This window comes from Jaculus jaculus, chromosome 4 (genome assembly GCF_020740685.1).
Source record: "Jaculus jaculus isolate mJacJac1 chromosome 4, mJacJac1.mat.Y.cur, whole genome shotgun sequence".
NCBI classification, from domain to species: Eukaryota; Metazoa; Chordata; class Mammalia; order Rodentia; family Dipodidae; genus Jaculus; species Jaculus jaculus.
This window is the reverse complement of record NC_059105.1, coordinates 179,607,546-179,620,319: the sequence shown is the minus strand read 5'-3', so window position 1 is coordinate 179,620,319 and position 12,774 is coordinate 179,607,546. Positions and strand designations below refer to the sequence as shown.

At 40.3% G+C, this 12,774-nt stretch overlaps 1 protein-coding gene across 1 annotated transcript in view; it reads left to right on the top strand.

Annotated features, from left to right (window-relative positions):
* Positions 1 to 12,774, top strand: part of Slc9c1 (solute carrier family 9 member C1) — a 76,562-nt gene that overhangs the window by 41,899 nt on the left and 21,889 nt on the right. Inside the window, exons 16-21 of the mRNA XM_045147925.1 lie at positions 872 to 1,057; positions 4,003 to 4,152; positions 4,847 to 4,898; positions 6,399 to 6,547; positions 9,053 to 9,178; positions 12,593 to 12,691. Of these exons, the coding sequence (XP_045003860.1) occupies positions 872 to 1,057; positions 4,003 to 4,152; positions 4,847 to 4,898; positions 6,399 to 6,547; positions 9,053 to 9,178; positions 12,593 to 12,691 (762 nt within the window). The remainder of the gene's footprint in view (positions 1 to 871; positions 1,058 to 4,002; positions 4,153 to 4,846; positions 4,899 to 6,398; positions 6,548 to 9,052; positions 9,179 to 12,592; positions 12,692 to 12,774) is intronic.

Genomic DNA, 12,774 nt, shown 5'->3' with positions numbered 1-12,774 from the left:
ATTTGGGAAGATTAAAAATAGCTTTTAGGGGCCAGGGAGACTGCTCATTGGTTAAAGGCACTAGCTTGCAAATCCTGCCAGCCTGGGTTCAATTCTCTAGTACCCATTTTTAAATCCAGCTGCAAAAAGTGGCACAAGCTTCCAGTGTTCATTTGTAGTAGCAAGAGGTTCTGGTGAATATGCAAATACACATACCCACACTGAAAATAAATACACAAATCTTTAATTTTATTTCTTAATATTTTCATTTGCAAGGAGAAAGAGAGAATGGGTGCACCAGGGCCTCTTGCCACTGCAAGCGAACTCCAGATGCATGTGAACCTGAGTCTTCAGGCTTCACAAGCAAGCACCTTTAACTGCTGAGCCAGCTCTCCAGCCCCTTAGTCTTTAAATTTTTAATTCAATGAAATATTGCCTATGTTCATTACACATGTCAAAAAAAAAAACAGTCTAGGTTTTTCTTGTTACTCAGAAGCACAAGTATGAATATCGATCATGTACTATAAATGGAATACAGGCTTCAAGATTATTGTGGTATTTGGGGTTTATTTGAAATGAAAGGAGCCTGACAAATGATGTTTTCTTGCATTTGCCTTACCTTAAAACCTACTGACTCTTTTCTCGAATGACAATTTATGAACTGGTCTTTTATCCATACCTGTGCTTTATAAGTAGCCCCAAATCTGTGTTCACTCACTAATGGGTGAAGCCAGCCAGCCTATTGTGCTTGCTTAGCTAGTTTTGGTCTTCCTTGTATTTCTGACATGTTGAATGTTAAGTTGGATCAGGAGAAAACCTGCCTGGTGCTGTTTGTTATTGTGGAAAAATGGTGTACTAAAGCCGACACATGATGGTCTTTTCTTATCTACAGATGGCAGCAATGAGGAAGGCATTTATTTCGCAGGCTTGGAACCTATTTGAGTTGGGAATTACATTAATTGGCATCTTAGAAGTAATACTGATCGAAATAAGTCTCATTAACTATGACTCCAATGTAAATGGAATGGTGATCTTCATGAGAGTCGTTCGGCTCCTTCGCATCCTGCGCATTTTGAAGGTAAAGAAGAGACACGTCACACGACTTCAGTCCCCCTGCCTGCGGCGTGAATGAAATGTGGACTCAAACCAGTTTAGTTCTATGCAGTCATTTTTCTGGTGGACTGATGTTTATGTTTTAAATTTCAGCCAGCTTGGACAGTCAGTATTTTTCTTTTTCCTTTTCCTTTTTTTTTTTTTTTTTTGGTTTTTTGAGGTAGGGTCTTGCTCTACCCCAAACTGACCTAGAATTACTCTCAAAGAGGCCTAGAATGCAAAGCAATGCTCCCATCTCAGCCTCCCAAGTACTGGGATTAAAAGCATGTGCCGGGGGCTGGAGAGATGGCTTAGCGGTTAAGCGCTTGCCTGTGAAGCCTAAGGACCCCAGTTCGAAGCTTGATTCCCCAGGACCCACGTTAGCCAGATGCACAAGGGGGCGCACGCGTCTGGAGTTCTTTTGCAGAGGCTGGAGGCCCTGGTGTGCCCATTCTCTCTCTCTCCCTCTATCTGTCTTTCTCTCTGTGTCTGTCGCTCTCAAATAAATAAATAAAAATTAAAAAAAAAATTCTAAAAAGCGTGTGCCGGGGTTGGGGATTTAGCTCAGTGGATGAGCGCTTGCCTAGCAAGCGCAAGGCCCTGGGTTCGGTCCTCAGCACCGAAAAAAAAAACAAAACAAAACGAGGGAACTAGGGGCTGGAGAGATGGCTTAGCAGTTAAGCGCTTGCCTGTGAAGCCTAAAGACCTCGGTTTGAGGCTCAATTTCCCAGGACCCACGTTAGCCAGATGCACAAGGGGGCGCACGCGTCTGGAGTTCGTTTGCAGTGGCTAGAGGCCCTGGTGCGCCCATTCTCTCTCTCTCTCTCTTTCTCTCTCTCTCTCTCTATTGGCCTCATTCTCTCTCTGTCTGTCCCTGTCAAATAAATAAATAAAACAGAAAAAAAATTTAAAAGCGTGTGCCACCACGCCCGGCAACAGTCAGTTTTTAAGACATTTTATTTATATTATGAATATTCAATTTATCAAATACTCAAAATATTTAAATTATTTTAGTACATGGAAGTATAGACATACTCATCATAGCTTTCTCTTTTAAGAGAGACAATAATTCCATGATATCACCAGAACAAATGAGCCTCAAAGTCATACTTGTCTTCAGAGTTACTTGGGAGAAAAAACAGGGAAACAAGCAAAACAAGCAGTCATGCAAAATATTCACAGAGGCAAAGCAAATAGTATATTCAAACTAAGGAAAACATTAAGTCCACTTTATATAAATTCATAGTGTTATAGAATCATGCTCTCAAAAATTGCATGCCTAATATATAACAAGTGTATGGTATTTACTCATTTCCTATGTAATTATTTTGATAATGTAAAACTCATTCCATGACCCAGCATATAATGATGTGTAGATACAAATGTCTTTCTCCCTCTCTCTCTATCTTTTTCTCTCTCTCTATTCATCACAAACAAGACAGGCACACAGCAACACTGTGGCAGATACGAAGATGAATGAAACTGTCTAGAGTTTAAGCAAGCAAGGTATAATGTTCATGAGAAAACATAAACATAGTTTTATGACTAAGAGACATAAATTGACCAGACTGTACAGTATGCAATTATTAGTCTCCCATTTTAGTGTTCTTTGAGGCAAGTAATACTCATGTGCAGTTAAACCTAGGGTATTCCGAAGTCTAGTTAATTCTTTCTGATGTGAAAATATAGTCTACTGGGTAGATGCAGGACCTACTAATGCATCTTACAAAAGTTTGCTTATATACTCAGAAAACTCTAAACCCTTATGTCAAATGGTAGAGACTTAAAATACGAAGAAAAGTTAGATATAGCCTCTATCCCTATGGGCCTTATTATATGCAGAGGGGGAGTGACAGGTAATTACAAATCCTAAGACCAGACGGTGGAATAGGGCAATCAGTAGTCAACACAGAACGCTGGTGTGACAAGCGAGGGCTTTGGTTAAGTGATGCTGAAGCTGAATAGAGCGAGGTGACAGGAAAAGAAAGGGAACTGTCCAGGCTGGAGGGATGGCTTAGCGGTTAAGGCGTTTGCCTGCAAAGCCAAAGGATCCAGGTTCAATTCCCCAGTACCCATGTTAGCCAGATGCACAAGGGGGCACAAGCGTCTGGAGTTGGTTTGCAGTGGCTGGAGGCCCTAGTGCGCCCATTCTCTCTCTCTCTCCCTCTCTCTCTCTTTCTCTGTCAAATAAATATAAAATATTTAAAAAAAGAAAAAAAGGGAACTATCAGATCTGCTGAAGTCAGGGGACTGGACAATGATAGTTGGGTACACTGCGGGTTCAAATACTCAGAAAAATCAGGCATCGGATCGGACAGGGAGCATGGGTGTACTGCTGAAGTTCTGCAGGACTCAGAGCATATGAAAGTGGCAGCATGTGACAGACATCCATTTTGCCCCCGCCCCCCTCAAATAATCACATTGTTTTTTGAGGATTTAGACCATTTATCAAAGTATCCACTCCTATATAAGGGAAATACACATAAAAATCAAGGTTATGAGTTACTAGTAGGTGCCCACCATTATTACTTGTAAAGAAGTAGTTATAGTCATGAACTTATAAAGATGCCATGAATAAGAGCCTAATCAGAGGTTACCACAGTTAGCCTTGAGGGATTATATGTAGATGTACAATTTTTAGTTATTTGAGAGAGAGAAATAGGCAGGTAGAGAGAGAGAGAATGGCTGCATTGGGGCCTCCAGCCCCTGCAAATGAACTCCAGATATGTACACCCCCTTGTGTATCTGTCTAATGTGGGTTCTGGGGAGTCAAACCCATGTGATTTGTCTTTGAAGGCAAGCACCTTGTCTGCTGAGCCATCTCTCCAGCCCTAATTCCTTCTTTTTATTAATTTTAGCCAAACTAAGCTGAATATAGACAAATGAAATCTGTGCAATCATTATTAAATGGTACTTCTGTTTATTTTTCAGCTTGTGACACCAAAGTTGCTACAAATAATAGATAAAAGGATGAGTCACGAGCTGTCGTTTCAATATGCTATACTGAAAGGATATGTCCAAGGGGAAGTAGACGTCATGAATATAATTGATCAAATTGCAAATTCCACACAAATAAAACAGGTGAGGAAAACCTTAAGTACTAGGGAAAGAGCCCTCTTTTGCCTCCACACATCATGTTCTGGTCTTTACAGACAGGTGCCAACTCTGACTCCTCGGTTGCTAGTTAAGTTCATAAGAAGTTAAACTAGTTTGCATTTATTTATTTTAATTTGTTTAGAGGTGTGAGGGTTTGAGAGAGAGAGAGAGAGGAGAGAGGAGAAACACGGAGATGCCAGGGCCTCTTGCCACTTCAAACAACCTCCAGACTCATGTGCCACTTGGGACATGTGACTTTAAGTGGGTTCTGAGGAACGGACAGGAGCTGGCAGTCTTTGCAAGCAAATACCCTTAGCTGCTCAGCCACCCTCTGAGCCTCTAGTTTGGACTTACATTACTGTGTTACATACCTTCTCAAAACAGCAATGTCTGTGCCAAAATTAGCACGCTGGGAGGCTTTTGTAAGGTGTCTGTCTGTCCTTGTGAAAACTATGTCAGTCCTGTCCTGATGCAAGCTTCAGGATTTGTCAAGAAATCCTGGAAAGTAATATGGAGAGAGCTTTCATTGCACAAAATTCAATTCTGATTCCTGAAAGCACTTCATCTTGTTCATAAATAATGCTATTAAATTAGGCTTAAAATTCATTTGTTTGAAACATAAATACTATTTTTAGTGGTTTATTTTTCCAGTGGTGCTTATATTTTTTTTCTTCTGTAGGTGTTACTAGAGCGGGTGATGAGGAATATGGAGCATGCCATGAAAGAGCTAGGTAGGTGATATTGCCATAGCAACTCTAGAAAAGCACTTTTTTATAACTGATACAAGGTAGGTGATATTACCATAGCAACTCCAGAAAAGCACTTTTTTTTGTAACTGATACAAGATAGGTGATATTACCATAACAACTCCAGAAAAGCACTTTTTTATAACTGATACAAGGTAAGTGATATTACCATAACAACTCCAGAAAAGCACTTTTTTATAACTGATACAAGGTAGGTGATATTACCATAGCAGCTCTAGAAAAGTGTTTTTTTTATATAACTGATATAAGATAGGTGATATTACCATAACAACTTTAGAAAAGCATTTGTTTTTATAACTGATACAAGGTAGGTGATATTACCCTAACAACTTTATAAAAGCATTTGTTTTTATAACTGATACTCTGAAGAAATCTACTCCCTAATGACGAAATGGATAGCTTCAACAATCCATATGGTTGTGTTTTATAGTGTAGATATAATATTGATGTGTCATTAGGTGCTATTATATATAATAAATATACGTAGTGTAATGTTACTTCATATTCTTGGTCCCTACAAGAATGATACAACAATGAAGGTCTTTTAATTTGTGGTCAAATGATCCACATTAGCATGCCATGATTATGCATGTCATTTCATAGCCTTATCAACTCTTTTTTTCCTCCTGAGTGACACAAAGAAATGAATTCGTGCTTCCCTCTGCTTGTCACAGACCCTGAATTTGGGCTTTACAGGTTGAAATCAGAATAGAGCCCTGGGGGTCTGTGGGAAGTGATCCCAGCTGGCAGGACCCTTTTCTCCGAGTCTTGCCAAAACATGCTCCTGGCAAGGGAGGAATCCTGACAGCCGGGCATACATCTTGCTAGCAGAGTGCCCCACGTGTGGAATATGGAAACTAACAGCAAGTGGTGGGCTGAAAGGACACAGTAAAAAGGCCTGGCTTGAGGGAGCGCATGTGGCAAATCGTTCTCAGGACAGACCATGGGTCTGGATGACAGCAAAGTGGATGAAATTTGCACGAGCTCCTGGGAGTCCAGATGAGTCACACAGAAATGCAGAGGCCACCTTCTAGATTCACGTGAAGGACATACGGACAATGAGCCAGGATGAAGAAAGGATTTAATCAGAAACCATTTCTGCGTTCACTGTCTGTAGTCAAAAGTCCTGATCCACAAGGAAAGTGGCTCATGAACACCAGGCCTAAAGGTCCAAGCAACGTGCCAAGGCCAAGTACAGGTGGCCCAGTGAAGCTGTTAGTCTTGGTCTGGGGCTGTCTGCCCTTTTCATGAGCTTAGGCAAAAGTGTGAGTTGTTGCTCAGGAAACAAAACTTAGGCTCCCCTAGCGAACAACCACTGGCACTGGACCTGCGGGGGGAATATATGTCCCCATGCTGAAAGATGCACTTTACACACTTAGTAGAGAACACTTAGGGTATTGTCCACATGGAGCATTTAGAGCAATGTCCTTATTTCATCTGAAGATATTTTGCCATTTTTTTCAGGCTACTTGGAGTATGATCACCCAGAAATTACTATCACCATGAAAACCAAGGAGGAGATTCATGTCATGCTCAACATGGCAAGAGAAATTGTCAAGACTCTCAGGTCAAAAGGCATTATTCATAAAGTGGAAGGTGCTGAAATTTATAAGGTAAGGGGGAATGTTTTCAGAAAAAAAAATTAATATGTATCTATTCATACTTTTGACTCCTTTTGATAAAAGCCACTCTTGAGATATATGAAAATTTTATATCAAATAATCATTGAAAGACAAGGATCCACTTTCACGCATCTCCTTCATGCAGCTCCAGAATCAATTTCTCTTTCCATTATGTCCTCAGTGGAGAACCATAGTTTTCTTCCAAACTAGGGGTTATATGAATCTACTGTTCATCCTGTGTTCTTGGTAATTATCTGTAGCACATAATGAATATTTCCAAAATAGCTTATAATTTATGAGAACACTGTTGTGGGATTAGGACTGACTATATTATGGTTATGCTAAGTTGAAAGGACTGAGGCATTTAAAGTTGGAGGTGCATTCATTTGCAATAACAAGGGGCACATGCACCTACATGCACATGCACACACAAATAAGTAATAATAATAAGAAGAAGAAGAAGAAGAAGGAGAAGGAGGAGGAGAAGAAGAAGAAGGAGAAACCAAACATATGCTGATGTGTGTGGAGGCCAGAGGTCGACATTGGGTACCATCCTCAATCATTCTACCCTTTGATTTTTGAGACCATGTCTCTAACTTCACCTAGAATTTACTAACTCAATTAGACTAGCTAGACAGTGAACCCCAGAGATTGTTCTGTCTCCACCTTCTAGCACAGGGGTGATGCCTCGTGTTGGGTTAATCAGCTGATCCAATATCATTTATAGACAGGGCCACCTCCAGTACACTGTGGTGGCCTCTGTTATATACTTAGTGACATTGCATGTGTGGATAAGTTTCTGGTTCTTTTTGTTGTATTATTCATTGATATGATTGATATTGATAATGATAGGATGTATGATTCATTGATTGAATCAGGACACTATCCTGATTATGAAAAGTTAGTATCTTCATATCTGACTATATTTTCCAGCATTGTTCTTCAAGACTCTGTTGAGTAGGCTTGGCATTTTCTAATTTTAAATACATTTTAAAGGCAGCATGGATATTTTTACTAAAGTGTCCCTTGAAATTTCTCAGCAGGATTGATTAATAATCCTGTGCTTCAGTTTATGAAGGATTGACTTTGGATTACTGTATCAAAATGCAAAGAAAAGGGGGAGGGACAACTTAAAGGAGGAAAGATTTGTTTTGCCTTCTGGTTTCAGAGGTTTTAATCTATGATCACTTGGCTTCATTATTTCTAAGGGCCAAAAATCATTCATTTCATTTTCATCATTGTATGGTATTATTTCATATGAATATAACATAGCTTTATTTTGTATACTGTTGATTGACACCTGGGCTGCTTCTGTGAGAGCTTATGTGAGGAATGCTGAAGTCACATATGAATCTCAGAAAATGTTGTTTAAGGGACTGCACTCAAACATAGATAAATACACAGTGTATATGTCACACAGATGAAAGTTTGAAGCAGAATTTAACAGGGTAGTTGTCTTCCATAGGCTGAAAATTAGAGAAGAACACAGCAAGTATTCTTTGAGTGAGCATTTACAACTTGTATGCTCTTCACACATCGGCTATTGTTCAGTATAACCACTCACTTTAAAATGCTGAGTCTGTATTCATGACGATTGCAGAACCTCACTCTTAACAGCTGGGCACCATGGCTAATGCACCGTGTTCTCTCACAGTCACTTATTGACTGTCACTCAGGCTGATTCCGCATCGTGGCTACTGCGAAGTTCCTCAGTAAACAGATGTGTACAACTCTCTTGTATGCTGACTTCATTTCCTGCTACACACCTATCAGCTGTTAAGAATGAGGTTCTGGAGCTGGAGAGATGGCTTAGTGGTTCAGGCACTTGCCTGCAAAGCCAAAGGACCCAGGTTCAATTCCTCAGGACTCACGTAAGCCAGATGCACAAGGTAGCACATGTGTCTGGAGTTCATTTGCAGTGGCTGGAGGCCCTGGTGTGCTCATTCTCTCTCTCTCTCTCCCTCTTTCTCTCTCGCAAATAATAAATAAATAAAAATATTTTTAAAAGAATAAGGTTCAGTCAGTGTCATAAACACAGAGTCAGAAGATGCTATGTTTTTATATGTGGGACCAAAAGGTGATTTCAAAGTAAAAGTACTAAAGGGGGCTGAAGGGAAGCAGGGAGAGATGTCAAGGGTGGGTGGGCATGATCAAGGCATGATATAATCCTGAACTGAAATTCACTGCATCTATTTGTACAATTGTTACAATGAATAACAAATGTGAAGAAAATGCTTAGCCTATAGCTGCAGTGTCATGACCATATAAAGGTATATAAAAATAACAAAAGGGGAAAAATTGGCCATTCCTATGGAAGAAGAAAAATAACAGATCAAGCCAAGGAAATAGCAGTGCTGTGATTTGGATCAGAAATGTCCCCCACAGACAGGAATTTGAGTGATACCCTAGAATGAATAAACTAGGTTTTTTTTTTTTTATCACTGTTCCCTCAACACTAGTTTGTTTCACCTTCTTGTGCAAATTTTGTGGTTTCAGTTAATCATGGCCAAAAAAGTAAAGGTGGTTGATTATCAGTCCATTATCAAACCTCTCACTGTTGATGAGATCCTGTATCATATTCCATGGCTTGATAAAAATGAGGATTATATACACTTTATTCAGGTAAGATTATCATTTCTTAATAGTATATTAACACATAACTTTTTTTAAATAAGGACTTCCTTCGTACTTTCTAGTCAAAAACTGTTAATGGTCAGCACTGAGGAGTGGTGTCATTTGCTGCTGGACACCTGACTGTGTGGCTTTGGTCTTTTAGAGCTGATTTTCAAGGGGAATGTGGAGATTTGAAACCTTGGCCTAAGATAAGTCTTGATGAACTATTCTGCTCAGAGTTGAAAGACCTGACTGCAGTAAGAACTATGGACTGTGAGGTTTGGCTTATAAGGGTGAGAAAGAGCTTTGCTTGGATTGGGCTAGCAGTTTATGTGAGCAGCTTGCTGTTATGCCTGTGTCCTGAGAAGTTGTGCAGGGTTGTAGTGCATAGAAATGGACTGGTGTGAGCAGAGCGATATGACACAGAAATGAAATCTTTGGGCTGAAACTTCTGCCCATTCAGCTGAAATTATATGAGAGATTATAAACATTGAGATTGAGCCAGCTGACCTGCACTGGGGCAACAGAAAGAATGTATACTCTTTTGAAGGGACCTGATTACTCAAGGAGTGTCCTATTCTTAAAAAGTCCACTTTATTCCCCCTGAATTAACAAAATGGCACCCCACCTTGTATTGTGGAGTATGAGAAATACAGAAATGAGAGGGTCATTGAATTTGCAACATGGTCTTGTGTTTTGGAAGTAGCCACAGGCAGTGTGAAGCAGGTTGGCTGGATGCCTGCATGGAGACCCGATGGGGCCATGGGGATGAAGCGTGGGTTGCAGTGGAGACCCAGTGGAGATGCTGGGACCACGAGATGGCTGCTAAGGAAAGCTGACAGCCCCGGATGAAGTTTTCCAGGACTATGAGTAGCTTAGCTGGAGGGGCGGAATTGGAACTACAGATACTGTTACTGGTTAGATTTATCAGACGTGGAGAATTGCCATTGGCTACAGTTATTGGACTTGGAGCTACAGAGTTTGATGTTTACCCTGTTTAAATCTTGTATTAGCTGAATATTTCTTTGCTATGAGGTCTTTTGCAGTGTGAATGTCTATTCTGTGGCATTGTATGTGTGTGTGTGAGTATGTGTGTTTAAATGTTTTTTGAATTATGGCTCAGTTAAAAGATCTTGGACTATGGGGACTTTTAAAGATGGATTGAATGCATTGCATCTTACATCATGGATGGTTATCAATTTATGGGGGCCAGGGGCAGAATGTAGTGGCTTGGTTTAGTTGTGCCCCATAAACTTAGATGTTCTAAATGCTGATGGAGATGTGGGAATTAACACCTCCTGGAGGCAGTGTGCTATTGGGGGCAGGCTTAGGGGTGATATAGTCAGTTTCCCCTTGCCAGTGTTTGGCATACTCTCTTGTCACTGTTGTCCATCTGCTGTTGGCCATGGGGCGATGTCCCACCCTCTGCTCACGCCATCGTTTTCCCCTGCCATCATAGAGTTTCCCCTGGAGTCTTTAAGCCAAAACAAACCCTTTTTATCCCCACAAGCTGCTCTTGGTTGGATGATTTCTGCCAGCAATGTGAACTTGACTGCAGCACTATTCCTGTTACAGATTAAAACAGGATCCCTTTAAGTGGCAAAACCCTCCCACAAGCTGCCCCTTGCCCACCTTCCACCTTCATTTCCTGTTTCCTGTTTGTCACATCCCCGTCTATTATGCTGAACTGCTCATGGCACCACACAGCCTATGCTGTTTTCTAATCCTACCTGTGAGTGCTGTTTGGTTTCCTTGAACTGTCCCTCCATTCCACATCTGTCTCAGTCTCCTCTTAGTGCAGTGGTTTCAATCAGCTGTCCCCTGTTAACGCATGTGTTTTGAATACTTGGTCCCTGGCTGATGGGAATTTGGGAGGAAGAGCCTTGCTGGAGGAGATGTGTTGCTGGAGGTGACCTTGAGGTTTGTCAGTGCTGGCTTGCCAGTGTTCTTTTGGCTCACTCTCTTGCTGCTGTGGCCCACTTGATGGTGGCAAAGAGGTAACGTCCAGCCTCTAGCACCTTTTTTTCTGCCATCATGAAGCTTCCCCTTGAGACTGTAAGCCAAAATCAATACTTTCCTTTCGTGAGCTGCTTTTTCCCAGCAATGAGAAGGTAACTAGGACACTTGGTTTCCCTCTGGGAGCACACCCACAAGAGTTAGAGAAACTGACCCTGAGACCATTTCCTTACCTGAACATCCTCATGTGCTCTTTCACTTGGAATAATATACATGATACCACTGCATGCAATATACATTTTTGTGACAGTATTAAGTACATCACATCACAATCACTTTTACACAATTATGTTATTTCTATCCCTACTGTTCAGCTCATAAATCTTTTATCTTTTCTATTTCTGTTTTATATTGGGGGATAGGGAGGTGGTTTTGACATACGATCTTACTATGTGACCCAGACAAGCTTTAAGTCACAGTCCTGGTTCGTGCCTTGGCTTCTCACATACGTTAATGCAGATATGAGCCGCCATACCTGGCTTCATCCATCTTTTGAACAGCTGCCTCCTATCATTGTGTATAATGCATAGAACATGTTGACTAAGTGCTTATGACAGGGAAAAAAGTCAAGTTAACTAACTTGTCTTAGTATTATTCTTTTCTATGTCTATAGGATGTCAAAAGACAATTGCATTTCCAACGAAAAATTTAGAGAGAAGAATTTATTTACCTCATTAGTTGTGTAGAACTGTGAACATTAGCCTACAACTACCCCATTACTTTTCACGTAGAGGAAATATTTTCAGTTGCCCATTTAACTCTTATTTCTCATCCATGTATAAACATTTCATTTAAAATTTGACATATCTTTGCTATTCATAATTTCTGTTTTCTCTTAAAAATTTGTTACCAACACAGTATCTTAGCTCTTACTGAATATAGTGAACACCAGTAGCCACACTGAGGAGGGCCTTCAGTGGAAAGGGGCCAGGGGAGAGGGCATATACGAGAATAATACAATAGGAATAGAACCAACACACAATTTGCTGACACAGTAAAGTTCATAATTAATTTTAAAAAGCTGGTTTGGCAAAAAAACAAAATATAAAAAACGTTTTAGGGCTGGAGAGATGGCTTAACAGTTAAGTGCTTGCCTGTTAAACCTAAGGATCCCAGTTTGAGGCTCGATTCCCCAGGACCCACGTTAGCCAGATGCACAAGGGGCGCACATGTCTGGAATTCATCTGCAGTGGCTGGAGGTCCTGACATATTCTCTCTCTCTCTCTCTCTCTCTCCTTCTTTGTCTCTCTGTATGTCTTTTTTGAATGAATAAATAAAAATTGAATTAAAAAATGTTTCAGCAAAAATAAGATTAAAAAGTGAAAAAGTTTTATTAAAATGTAAACATTGACATTCTCAACTACTTGCAGAATATTGTTTGTAAGATATAATTGGTGACTTTTTTAGGAAGGTGCAAAAATTGTAACATTTGATTGTGGAAATAATATATTTGAAGAAGGGGATGAGCCCAAAGGAATCTATATAATTCTTTCTGGCATGGTCCAGGTAAGGCAGAGTTATATATTAATATACTTATGAGCATTCATACTTTAAAAAAGTTAATTAGATTAAGAGCCAATGGCTTTCCA